The sequence below is a fragment of the Nomascus leucogenys genome, chromosome 10, assembly GCF_006542625.1.
Source record: "Nomascus leucogenys isolate Asia chromosome 10, Asia_NLE_v1, whole genome shotgun sequence".
NCBI classification, from domain to species: Eukaryota; Metazoa; Chordata; class Mammalia; order Primates; family Hylobatidae; genus Nomascus; species Nomascus leucogenys.
This window is the reverse complement of record NC_044390.1, coordinates 99,261,371-99,274,139: the sequence shown is the minus strand read 5'-3', so window position 1 is coordinate 99,274,139 and position 12,769 is coordinate 99,261,371. Positions and strand designations below refer to the sequence as shown.

At 61.0% G+C, this 12,769-nt stretch overlaps 1 protein-coding gene and 1 long non-coding RNA gene across 3 annotated transcripts in view; one reads left to right on the top strand and one right to left on the bottom strand.

The window, feature by feature from the left end:
- The window catches only part of GALNT9 (polypeptide N-acetylgalactosaminyltransferase 9), a 122,066-nt gene extending 112,156 nt beyond the window's left edge, over positions 1 to 9,910 (top strand). Inside the window, exons 7-11 of one of the 2 annotated variants that reach the window (XM_030821716.1) lie at positions 2,626 to 2,811; positions 5,113 to 5,250; positions 7,001 to 7,096; positions 8,338 to 8,505; positions 9,032 to 9,910. In XM_030821716.1, coding sequence (XP_030677576.1) covers positions 2,626 to 2,811; positions 5,113 to 5,250; positions 7,001 to 7,096; positions 8,338 to 8,505; positions 9,032 to 9,178 — 735 coding nt within the window. In that variant the 3' untranslated portion in view covers positions 9,179 to 9,910. The other variant, XM_030821717.1, reaches the window with a different exon arrangement.
- Positions 4,274 to 6,993, bottom strand: LOC115837022. Its single transcript, XR_004032099.1, has 3 exons — positions 6,273 to 6,993; positions 5,083 to 5,193; positions 4,274 to 4,928 (listed from the first exon to the last, which is right to left on the bottom strand). It is a non-coding gene; the product is annotated as an uncharacterized LOC115837022 (long non-coding RNA).
- Positions 9,911 to 12,769: the final 2,859 nt, after the last annotated feature.

Genomic DNA, 12,769 nt, shown 5'->3' with positions numbered 1-12,769 from the left:
GCTTTGAAGGCTAGAGGCAGTGGAGCATGCAGAGACCTGGGAAGGACGCCCGGCGTGGGCACTGCCTGTGCCAAGGCCCTGAGGGGGGTGTGCGTGGGGGTGCTGGGAAGGCCAAGGTGCTTCGAACCCAGGGCGTGGGCAAGGCAGGCGTCAGGAGCTCTGGGGGGCTTCGTGTTCCCTGGCGTGAGGCCCGAGGACAGGATGCTGGCAGGTGGGGGGACCGAGTCCCTGTGGCCTCTGTGCTGGGGGTAGACAAGGAGGCTGAAGCTGCTGGAGGCTGCCCCAGAGGCCGCTGTGCCAGGTGCTCCTGAAGACGGGCGGGCGGACGATGGAGGACGAGGCTCTGTCCCACCCCTGCAGAGCTTCCTTCGTTCCGGCCCCTTCCAGCGAAGGGCAGGGCTCCGAGGCTCTTCCCCGCCCGCGGCCCCGCCCCTCCTTCTCAGGAAACCTGGGTGGTCTCAGGTTGAGGTGGGAGACAGCAGCAGAGTGGGAGGGCGGCGGGCGGGATCCACCAGCGAGGCCCCTTCCCACCACGAACAGAAATCCCCACCCTAGTCTTGAAGGCGGAAAGGAAGCCCCGGCTCAGGGGGCTGGAAAACCCCAGGCTGGACCCCGGCAGCTCCAGGCCGGCTTTTCTCAGGCAGACAACAGACAGACACCCAGAAACCACCTGCCACGACGGGAACCCGATGCAGAAACGCGGTTCACTCCCTCGGGATGCAAAGGCCAACTTCACCAGGCACAGCGGCGGCGCGGACTCCACTGTCCCGGGGAGGAAGCCGGAGCCCTGTAGTGACCTGGGACTATGGGGTGGGGGTGTCTCGGGCCGGGCTGAGCAGCAGGGAGGTTCTGGGTCGCCGGACCGGGGTCAGGGAGACTGGCAGCTGCGCATTGTAATCATCTCAGCGAGGAGGGAGTGGCTCCCTCCTGCCCCAGACTCTGATCTGCCTGTGGTGGGCGGTCTCGGAGCAGCTGTGAATGATGGGCGATGCGGCCTCCCGGTTCTCTCTCTCCCTGGGACTTGGCTTCCTGAAGGCAGAGAGTTCCCCCACACAAGGGACTGGGCCTCTGGGATGGGGTGGGCTGACGGGCAGCCCCCAGAGGATGCAGTTAGGGGCCCTGTGAGCGTGGCCCTCTTTGGAAAAAGGGATCTTTGCAGACATGATTAAGATAACGGCCTGGAGATGAGAGCAGCCTGGACTAGGATGAACCAGAGTCCAGGGACGACTGAGGGATCCGAGCTCAGCTGGGCAGAGGCACTGCCCTGTGCACCCCTGCAGCTGGCACCACCCTCAGCCTCGGCACCTTCTCAGCACCGCAGAGCGAATAGGGCAATGCCAGGGCTGCCCACCCTTTCTCGGGTGGTGGGGGGGGGATTCGGGAGATGAGGCAAGCACAATGCCCGACCTGGGCCTGGCACACTCGTCCAGCGAGGGAGGCTCAGGGCTGAGGACCTGAGCACGGCGGAGCTTGGGCCACGTGGATCAGACCTGTTTGTCCATAGTGACGTCAGCCCATGGGTGGCATCGGCCTTTTTTTATGGGGTGGATGGGATGGGACAGCACAGGATAGGGTAGGATAGGATGGGACAGGGGCTGGCTCTCCAGGAAACAGATTAATAGCAGATGGTGGGGACAGGGGTTTAGATGTGTATGTTCATCTAAGGAATTACCCGGTTATGGGGGCTGAGAATACCGAGATCGGCCGTCGGCTGGCAGGCGCCCAGGAGAGCCAGTGGCGTGAGCACCAAGCCTGAAGGCAGGCGAGGACCCACGTCTCAGCCCAAATCGAGCAGAGTGTGTGAACGCTCCCTCCCTCTGCCTTTCTGTCCTACTCGGGCCTGCAGGGGACAGATTTAAACACAGCTCCCACCAGAGGCCGTGCACAGACCACCCAGAATCGGGAGAGCAAATGTCCCTGCACCCTGTTCCCTGCCACGTTGACACAAAACTAACCCTCACAGGCAGGACAGCGAGGGGGGACAGGCCGGAGTGAAAGAGCGCGTATAGGAAGGCCGGTACTGCTTACGTGAAACGACACGGAAGGAAGTGAGCATAAAAGGATACGCAGTGACAAACACGTTTCTGCTGCACGTGGGGGTTCACAAAGCCAGGGGCCGCAGGGCTTTCTCAGCTGGGGAGGCTGGTTGGGCTTTTGTTCAGACCCAGGTTGCGTGTGTTCTGGGGATGCGTGGAGCGGCGTCTGCACAGCAAGCGGCTGTTTGTAAACATTGTTGGTGTGTTCGGGTGCTGGGGGAGGTGGCTGGTGCAGTGGGGCGGGGGGTTCCCTGCACAGAACAAGCACTGGGGGGTGGGAACCACAGGGTGAAAAACCTGTTAAGTGTTGGGGTTGGTGGCATAAGCCCCCCTCCCCATGGCCATCGTGTAACGCACAAGAGAAAGAAGTCACAGAGACGAGCAGCCTGCGCTGGACACAGCCCAGACCTGAACCTTCTCTGTGTGCGGGGTCCCCTGAAAACAGCCCCCAGGACCCACCAGTCCCGTCGGGGTGCGGGTGCCCCAGGAACGGAGGGCCGGGCCCCTTGGCCTCTCACGGGCCCCCGGCTGGCTGGGCTGCCCGCCTCTGTCGGGAAGGATGCCCGCACCCAGCGCCGTCTCCCTGCAGGTGTGGCAGTGTGGCGGCAGCATGGAGGTGCTGCCCTGCTCCCGCGTGGCCCACATCGAGCGCACCAGGAAGCCCTACAACAACGACATTGACTACTACGCCAAGCGCAACGCCCTGCGCGCCGCCGAGGTGTGGATGGACGACTTCAAGTCCCACGTGTACATGGCCTGGAACATCCCCATGACGGTGAGTCCCGCACGAGCCGGGAGCCAGGGCCACGGCAGGGCCAGGCCGGAGGGAGGCCCCCTTGGGCCCCCTGCAGGTGTGAGCGGGTGTGTTGACAGGTGTGCACAGGTGCAAGCCGTTGTGTGTGCAGGTGTGAGTGGGTGAGCTGTCTGCCTGTGAAGGAGGCTTCCTCACACTGGGAAGAGACCAGCTCACACCCACCCCGTGTGGTTCCTCTCAGCCCAGAGCAATTGCCCGTGGTTAGAAGCCAGGGAGGGGCAGCCTCTCCCCAACCTGGTGCCGCCGCCTCAGCCAGGGCCCCACTTAGCGCCCTGCACAGCACCTGTCGGCCAGCGTGGCCCCCTCCCCTCCCCTCCCCGCCCCGCCCCAGCCCCAAATGTCTGTTTCATGAACGGCTCATATGCTGTGTGGCTTCCCGTCCTCGGCGCCACATTTTCCAGGTCACCCCCACCGTGGCTGAGTCACGTCCACAGTGTGAAAGGGCATTCGTCTGTGGCTATGTCAGGGCAGAGTCATGTCCGTGGCGTGAACGGGCCCCTCGTGTGGGTCCACTCGTCCGTGGATGGACGTGTTTGGTTGTTTCCTGTTGGGTTTTGGCCTATGAGTGGCTGACCTGCTTCAAGCTGAGGATTGCTGTTCGTTTTCTAATTTGTAATTTCCCATAAAGAGCCTGAATTCTGGCTTTTCTCAAAGCGCCCCACCCCCACAACCCTAAGAAGGGCAGGTACTGAGACAGGCCGAGACCCAGCCCGCCACACCCCAGCGTCTCTGGAGCCACCCCCTTCCTTCCCTGGCCACTGTAGGCGTTGGGTCCCTGAGTTCTGGGAGGACTCGTCTTAGAAACAGCCTTGTTTTTTGCATCAACCCCAGTAAGAACCAGATCTTAAGTCATGACCCAGTGTGCGCACACACACACGTATCTATTTACATCTGTCCACATACAGTGCTTTGCATACATAGCACCAAAGTCATCCTCCTCATTCACTATATACTAATTCTTAAAAATTCCCACTACAGCCCCTAAATTGGTTCACCACCCCCTGCTAGAGTGCACCCCAGTGTGTGGGTGACACGGCCTGAAGGGGCCCCAGGCTGCAAACCCAGCATCCCGCCCCCAGATCAGCTCCCACGGCAGCTCCCGCCAGGCAGATCAGGAGCCGTGGACACGTGCACTCGTGTCTGAGAGATGAGAAGAGGGTACCCAGTGCTCCCAGAGCCTTGTTTTCCGTGCAGTGATAAGGAAAACATGCAGGGCGATGACCTCCCCAAGTGTGTGGGCAACTGAATGAGGGACTCCAGGCCCTTGGGCAGCCAGGCCGGCAAACGCCTGTTGCCTCCCTGTGTCCAAGGGCCCTGGTGTGAGCCCCTTGGCTGATTAAAGCCTCATAACACAGCAACAATGAGTTTCTGGCGTGATCGTCCCCACCTTACCAATGAGAAACTGACATCCCCACTTTACCAATGAGAAACTGAGGCACACAGAAGGTAGGGAACTGTCCCAGGACCACACACCAGAAGGTGACGGGATTCAAGCCCAGGCCGTGAAGGCCAAGTCATCTGCCCTCCCCACAAGGCCTGAGCCTGGAGGGTCCCTGGGCAGGGGCAGGTGCTCCCTCAGGGCTGGCTGGCCGTCAGGGCGCTGGTCCCTATAGCCCCTCAGGCCCCACAATCCCAGGAAGACGCAGACACCGCACTCGGATGTGGGTTCTCACAGCAGAGGACACGGGTCAAAGTCAGCAGAGGGAAGAGACACCTGGGCAGGGACCAGGAGAGGCCGGGTGCAAGCTCCCAGGTGTCCCCCCCCCCGGGGGGGTCCCGGGGACTTGATGCTCCAGCACCCATGCGTGACAATACGTGCCAGGTGGGGCCAGCCAGGAGCCCCCGAGCCTCAGTGTCCAGGGTCCTCACCAGGCTGGTCTCATGGACATGGCCGACCTCGGTCTCCACCCTCCAGAGGTCAGGCTGATGCTGTGCAGCCAAGGCCAGGTGAGCAGGGCCGTCTTCTCAGGCAGGAGGGTCCTGGGCCTGGGTGGGTGTGGACAAGCCGGCTGCAGCAAGGGCCCTCGGGGCTGCTCTCCGGCAGGGTCCTTCCCCTCGGGAGCATCTGCCTCAGACCTCTGTGGATATTGGGAGGCTGGGGGGCCCCACCTGGATGGGGCCTCAGCACCCGAATCCCCGGGGGAGGCTGCTTCTGTGAGGGGACTCGGTCCCTGGAGCCCCCCCCAGTCTCAGCATGGGGAAGACCCAGGTCGTGGGGACGGTGACACTCACGTGCCCTCCTGCCTACTTCTGGCCTTGCAGAACCCAGGGGTGGACTTCGGGGACGTGTCTGAGAGGCTGGCCCTGCGTCAGAGGCTGAAGTGTCGCAGCTTCAAGTGGTACCTGGAGAACGTGTACCCGGAGATGAGGATCTACAACAACACCCTCACGTACGGAGAGGTAGCGCCTCCCCCGAGGGCCCCGTCCGCCCTGACTCCTGCGCACACGTGTGCATTCAGGGTGATGCACACACAAGGTGCAGGTTCACATAAACACACACGCACCTGCAGACACACGTGTCCATACACAGCCATTCCTTCACATGGACCTCCCTAGAGGCAGGCAGGTGTGTAGTCACATCCATGCATGCACGTGTGTTCACATGCCTGATTCAGCCGTACCTACTCACATGTATATGTACATAGGCATACATGCACTCACCTAGATGTATGTACAAAGACACATTCACAGGCAGGTACGTAAATCCATGCAAACACTCGTACAAGTGCACGCGGACACGAGTATACATTTGCACAGTTTTGCTCATGTACACACAGAGCTCTTCAAACACAAATGTATGTTTCACTAAGTGCATAAACCGCAAAGGGGCCTGTGCAGATAAACATACAGCCCTTGTTATCAAGGCAAAATAACGTGTGTATGTGTACACATCTGTGCATCCACATGTGCAGAGCCGTGTTCATACACCACCGTGCGTGCATGCAGGTGCTCACACAGACGCACACGATGGGTGCACACCCACACTCACACAGGCACATCAGCTACACAGAGAACCCCATCTCCACTGGCCCCCACGTGCACGGCGCTCTGTAAAGTCAGCGAGAAGGTTCTGCTCTTCTGCCCTCTCCCCGGCGGGGTGCCTCCCACCATGGGACTTGAGCGTCCCAGCCCTGAGCTGGCACTCGGATGGGGCAAGGAAAAGCGTCCCTGGGGTGGATGGTCCTCGCTGAGCCTCCCCTCCCTGCAGCTCCTGGTCCACCCCACGCTGACTCCAGTTCCTTGGGCACAGAGGTTTCCCAGGCAGCGCTGAGAGTGCATCGGGGCGCCGCCCCTGTCTCCCCAGCCTCTCTGTGCTTCTACTCTGCCCACTCTGTCCTCAATTAGCCAAGCTCAGGCACCCCCCACCCAGAGCAGCCGTAACATCCAGACTTCTGGGCTTTCTCATCAGTCCTGATTCAAACCTGTGTGACCTCTTGCGGTGGCCATGCCGTATGGGTCAGCTGCTGCTACAAACCCAGCAGCCTGGAAACGCGGTGGACAAAAGCAATACGTGTCTACACTTGCTCACGAGCCAGGGCCACCCAGGCAGTGCTGCCAGCCTGATCCAGGCTGTGCTGATCTCAGAGGGGCCTGTTCTGGCGGCTGGAGGTTGGCTGACCGATGACAATCATCCCGCAGCAGGCTGGCCTGCGCTTGTTCTCAGAGGGCTGTCAGGATTCCTTCCAAGACAGAGTGGAAGCTGGAAGGTCTCCCAAGGGTCCAAGCCCACACCAGCCTAGACTCCAAGGCTGGCGAGCAGTCTCTACCCACTCAGTGGGAGCTGCAAGGGTGCAGGGAGCAGACGGCAAGGCAGGGAAGCCACTCCACAGCCTAGGGCCTCCGTCCCTGCTGCTGAGCAAGGCTGACACTGCCATCCTCAAGCCTCCCTATTGAGTGATGGCCAAGTCTCCATCTGTGCATGGCGGACACATCCGTGTCTCCATCAGTGACAAACTCGGTCAGCCACCCCTTCCCAGGAGGTCCAGCAAGTCCCTTCCCAGGCAGCCCACCCAGCCGGAGCACTCCACACGCCCCCTCCTCCTCCCGCGGGCACCTCCTTAGGTGCTGGCTGCAGAGCTGGCTGCGCGAAGCTCCCTGGGGCTGCACCCTCAGGTGACTCTGGACTTTCTCCTGGGGCTTCTGGTTGCAGGTGAGAAACAGCAAAGCCAGCGGCTACTGCCTGGACCAGGGCGCAGAGGACGGCGACCGGGCGATCCTCTACCCCTGCCACGGGATGTCTTCCCAGGTAGGAGCAGCAGCGGCCACTCATGGAGCTCCCGAGGGGAGCACCCCAGGCCACCCGGACCCCACACCCCGAGGCAGAGGCACGGGGCCAGCCTTGGGCATGGGGTGTTCTGAGGCCACCAGGGCTGCGTTCCAGGGCTTGGAGCAGCCTGAGGGCCCCTCTAGAAGAGGCCTCCCAGCCTGCCCCACCTGGAAGGCAGCAGAACGCGGTGAATTGAAAACAGCCTGGGCCGGGTGCAGTGGCTCATACCTGTCATCTCAGCATGATGGAAGGCCAAGGCAGACAGATCACTTAAGCTCAGGAATTGAGACCAGTCTGGGCAGCGGGGCAAAACCCTGTCGCTACAGAAAGTACAAAAATTAGCCGGGCAGGGTGGGGCATGCCTGCAGTCCCAGCTGCTCGGGAGGCCGAGGCAAGAGGATCACCTGAGCCTGGGATGCGGAGGTTGAGCCGAGATCATGCCACTGCACTCCATCCTGGGCAACAGAGTGAGACCCTGTCTCAAAAAATTAAAAAGGAACCAGGACTTTGGGGTCAGATGGGCCGTGGGCGCGTCACTCCCCCCTAAGTCAAGTGCAACAGCACTTAGCACTCAGGGCTGTTGCGTGATTGAAGTGGAAGTGTGGGAAGCATTGGCCCTGGGGTGGATTAATACGGAAATACTGCTGTTAACCTCGGAGTCGTCCCCACCCGGGCGGGACTCACCTGCAGCATGGGCCCAGGCCCTGGCCCAGCCCTGCGGAATCACAGTGGTCAGGGGCTGGCTGTAGTGAAGGTCCAGGCCATTCTGACCACGACCCCCATAAGGAGCTGGACGTTTCTAACCCCACGGGAATGCGCGTTCCGCTCACACATGGTGCTGCATGTTACCCAAATTAAACCCGACTCCTGTCCTCCCCGACATGAGTGGGGCCGTGCTCTGAGTCTGAGCCACGTTCATGACGTCTGTCCAGGCGGAAGCCCAGCCACCTGTGCAAGCCGGGAGCCTGGCCCTGCGGGGCATCTGGGCGCCGTCCAGCCCGCATCCCCACGTGGGCCCTGCCTGGAGGGCCTCTCCCACCCACAACAGTGTCCCAGGGTGGAAGGCTCCAAGGCAGCCGCTCAGGGCCCCGTTTGCAGCTCAAGGCAGCTCGCACCGCCTGTCAGCGCTCACTGGGGGGAGCCTGGGCCGGAGCATGGGCCATGGCACCCCCAGGCCTGGACGCTGCTCTCACACACGGTCCCGGTGATCCTGTCCCCAGCTGGTGCGGTACAGCGCTGACGGCCTGCTGCAGCTGGGGCCTCTGGGCTCCACAGCCTTCTTGCCTGACTCCAAGTGTCTGGTGGATGACGGCAGGGGCCGCATGCCCACCCTGAAGAAGTGTGAGGATGTGACGCGGCCAACACAGCGGCTGTGGGACTTCACCCAGGTCAGCCTCTGGGGAAGGGGGGCCGAGGGGTTGGGGCAGGGCCGCTGGGACCCCTGGGTGCCTCTGCCACTAGAGCCAGCCCATCGGGTGGGAGCTGGAGTGTGGCAGTGGGTGGTCAGGGGACGGGGCCTTGGATCAGCTGCTCCCTTATGGGCCCCGACGCTCACAGAAAGGGCACGTGACTGGTCAGGGTCACACAGCCAGAGAGGGGCCGGGCTGGACAGTCCGATCATAGCCCTGCATCTGCCTCTTCCAGCCTCAGGTGCCCAGGGTAGAGGGAGGATTTAGGGAGGGGATGACGTATGATTCCAACCTGGGCCTCTAGCCCTGCAGGAAAGACAGGAAATCCTTGAAGCTCCACTGAAGTCAGCCCCTTCCTGGCCCCCCCCGGGTGCTGCTGGGTTTCCATTCAAGCTGCCCCAAGAATGAGCACGAGGGCTGAGAGCATGAAGCAGCCTCCCTGAGGTGGGGGGAGGGGGAACAAGGACGCCTGCACCTGGCTGACTTGGTGTGCCTGTCCCCACAGAGTGGCCCCATTGTGAGCAGGGCCACGGGCCGCTGCCTGGAGGTGGAGATGTCCAAAGACGCCAACTTCGGGCTCCGGTTGGTGGTGCAGAGGTGCTCGGGGCAGAAGTGGATGATCAGAAACTGGATCAAACACGCACGGCACTGACCCCACCTCCGCCTGGACCCCCACAGACCTCGGGAAGGCGCTGGGCCGAGCCGGTGTGGCTGAGTGACCGGGGTATGCCCGGCAGACACAGCAGGACAGGGCTGTATGTGCGGCCAGGACAGCAGAGGCCGAGGGGCCGGGGTGTGGCTGAGTGACCAGGGTGTCAGCCACTGCATCTGGAGTACAGCTTCTGCTAGGACCGGTGGCTCTACCCAAGGGAGGGCGTCTGGGGACAGTGACGCCAACTCAAACACGTGCCTTCTCCACGGTATCTCCTGGCCAGGCTCTGGGACAGCCGCCGCCTCTGCATGTACCACAGCCCCCTACGCCCCATAAGGAGGCCAAGCCCCGGACCACGCGCCAGGCTGCACCCCAGCATCTTCCACCCATAGGCCACCCATGCTCCAAGCAGCCTCCCCCAGCACTTGCGGCCGCTCAGCCCTCCAACCAAGACCTAAGTCACACATCATAATGCAGCTCCTTGTGGTCTGGTAAGAGGGGTGCTGGAGGACATGGACGGCGACAAACGTGAGGCCGTGTCTAGGAGGCTGGCACGACTGCTTCAGCAGAGACCAAATAAAGAGAGGATTAGGCAGCAGCGCTGTGTGTGTCTTCCTGGGAGCTGAGCTGGGGGGTGGGGCCCGGTCCCGCCTCTCTCCCAGGCACCTGGGCCCTGCCGCAGCCCAGCCCCTCGCCTGTTTGTTTTAATAAATACAGTTTTATTGGCGCCCAGCCATGCCCATTTGCTTACTATTGTCTGTCGCCACTGCTGTGGGGCTCTCGGCACAGAGTCGAGCCATGGCCGCGTGGCTCACAAAGCTGCAGACGCAGACGCTGGCCGATTAGGAAATCACTGGCTGAAGCCCGTGCTGGGATGTGGCCTGGCAGGTGGCCTCACGTGTGCAGACAGACCATGAACTCGATGCAGCCGGAAAAACGGAGGAGAGCACGTCCCCTGCAGCCACCCATGCAGCCGGGGGCCGTCAGCCTGAGAACTCACCGGAACAGAAAACCAAAATCATGTGTTCTCACTTACCCATGGGAGCCGAATGCTGTGTGCACACGACGTAGAGAGGGAACAGCAGACGCCCGGGACTGCAGTGGGGCAAGTGGGAGGAGGACAAGGGCTGGAAAACCGCCTGTCGGGAGCTGTGTTCACTCCCGGGGTGATGGGATCGTTAGAAGCCAAAACCTCAGCATCAAGCTATATACCCACATAGCAAACCCACACATGTACCCATGAATCTAAAAATTTTTTTAAAAGGCCAGGCACGGTGGTTCACGCCTATAATCCCAGCACTTTGGGAGGCTGAGGTGGGTGGATCATCTGAGGTCAGGAGATTGAGACCATCCTGGCGAACATGGTGAAATCCCATCTCTACTAAAAATACAAAAATTAGCCGGGCGTGGTGGCAGGCACCTGTAATCCCAGCTACTCAGGAGGCTGAGGCAGGAGAATAGCTTGAACCTGGGAGGTGGAGGTTGCAGTGAGCCCAGATCGCGCCACAGCATTCCAGCCTGGGCCACGGTGAGATTCCATCTCAAAGAAAAAAAAAAAAAAAAGGGCAGGTGCCAAATTTGGCAAGTCCAGGCTCCGAGTCTCCAGGGAGTGAGGACGCTGACCCGTTGTCACCGGTCGGAGTTCAGCCTGTGGGGACACTTCACTGTCCGCTAGCCCTGGGCAGAGGCGATGGGGCTGGGAACACTTCACTGTCCACTAGCCCGGCGTTCAGCCTGCGGGGACACTTCACTGTCTACTAGCCCTGGGGGGAGAAGCAATGGGGCTGGGAACACTTCACTGTCCACTAGCCCAGAGTTCAGCCTGCGGGGACACTTCACTGTCCACTAGCCCTGGGGGGAGAAACAATGGGGCTGGGAACACTTCACTGTCCACTAGCCCGGAGTTCAGCCTGCGGGGACACTTCACTGTCCACTAGCCCTGGGCAGAGGCAATGGAGCTGGGGACACATCACTGTCCACCAGCCCGGAGTTCGGCCTGTGGGGACACTTCACTGTCCACTAGCCCTGGGGGGAGAAGCAATGGGGCTGGGAACACTTCACTGTCCACTAGCCCGGAGTTCAGCCTGCGGGGACACTTCACTGTCCACTAGCCCTGGGCAGAGGCAATGGAGCTGGGGACACATCACTGTCCGCTAGCCCGGAATTCAGCCTGCGGGGACACTTCACTGTCCACTGGCCCTGGGCAGAGGCAATGGGGCTGTACTTCACTGCTCTTTCCAAAGCCCGCGGGGGGACACATTCCTCCCCCAGCACCCTGCCCGCTGGGGTGCCCACCCACCACACGGCCCCTCTGCTCAACGCCTTCCTCTGGGACTCCCCGGTCGTTGCTTCCTGTTCCTGTAAGAAGCCCTGAGGGGTCCCAGTTTCTCTGTTCTCAGCAGAGAATTCTCCCAACCCCAGCCCAAGCCTCAGCCCTCTGTCTAGTCCAGACCTTGCCAAAATTCTAAGATCATGGAGGTAAAATACGGGCAGTGAGTGAGGCCCCAAAAGCGAGTGGCTTGCCAGGGACCTCCCCACCCCCAGCCAGACTCACAGGAGTCCAGAAGTTTCCCAGGTGAAGTCAGGAGTCCAGAAGTTTCCCAGGTGAAGTCAGGAGTCCAGAAGTTTCCCAGGTGAAGTCAGGATGTGCGGCGTCCCTTAGTTTGCAACGTGCAGCGCCTGTAGTTTAGACCAAGAGGATGGCAGGTGCAAACTCGGCTCACTCACACACCAATTCGTTAGGCAAATTGACAGGCAAGTCAAAGCTGGCTGGTTCACAGCCCACACAGGATCCCACAGAAAACCTGACGCCTGGAAAATTACTCTCGAATCCTCAGTAAAACTCCCACCCTCCAGGGAGGTGAGTGTTCCCTCCCGCTGAGGGAAGCCTACGGCTGCTCCGCCTCACCTGGCCCAGCCCCTCCTCCCTGGCACCAGGAAGAGTCCCGAGGGGAGTGCCTGGGACGGCAGATCCCTGCAGGGCGGCGGAGGTGAGGTGCTGTCCACGCTGTCCGGAAAGGAGACTCTTCAACAGGCATGACCTTGACCTGGCAAACACTCTGCTTCACCAAATACACCCCCAAGTGTCCTTATTTCCCTGACTATTCCCCTCTGTCCTCACCTGCCTAAGTGGCCACACGCCTCTCGAGAACTGCCCCTGTTCCAGAGAAAGTGCCCACGGATCCTAGAAATCATGTAATCCAAAGAGCTCCCCACCCTTGCATGGGTGGGGCAGAGCTGGAGATGGCCCAACATCCGCCACTGCCATTGCATCTGCTGCCACACAGTGTCGCTGTTGAAGATGGTCCCTGCACGGCTGTGTGGCCAACACTTGGCCACGGCCACCAGGACGTCCTTGCTGGCCTAGACTCACGCTGCCTCACAGGGATGCCCCACATGGGGACCAGCCATACCTGTTTAAGTCACAGTGACATGCTGATGTAGATTGGATGTTTGTCCCCTCCAAATTTCAGGTAGAAATTTAACCAACAGGGAGGTGGTGCCTGCTGGGACGTGTTTGGGTCACGGGTGGATCCCTCATGAACAGTCCAGCACTGTCCTCATGGTAACTAACGTCCACTCTAGTAGTTC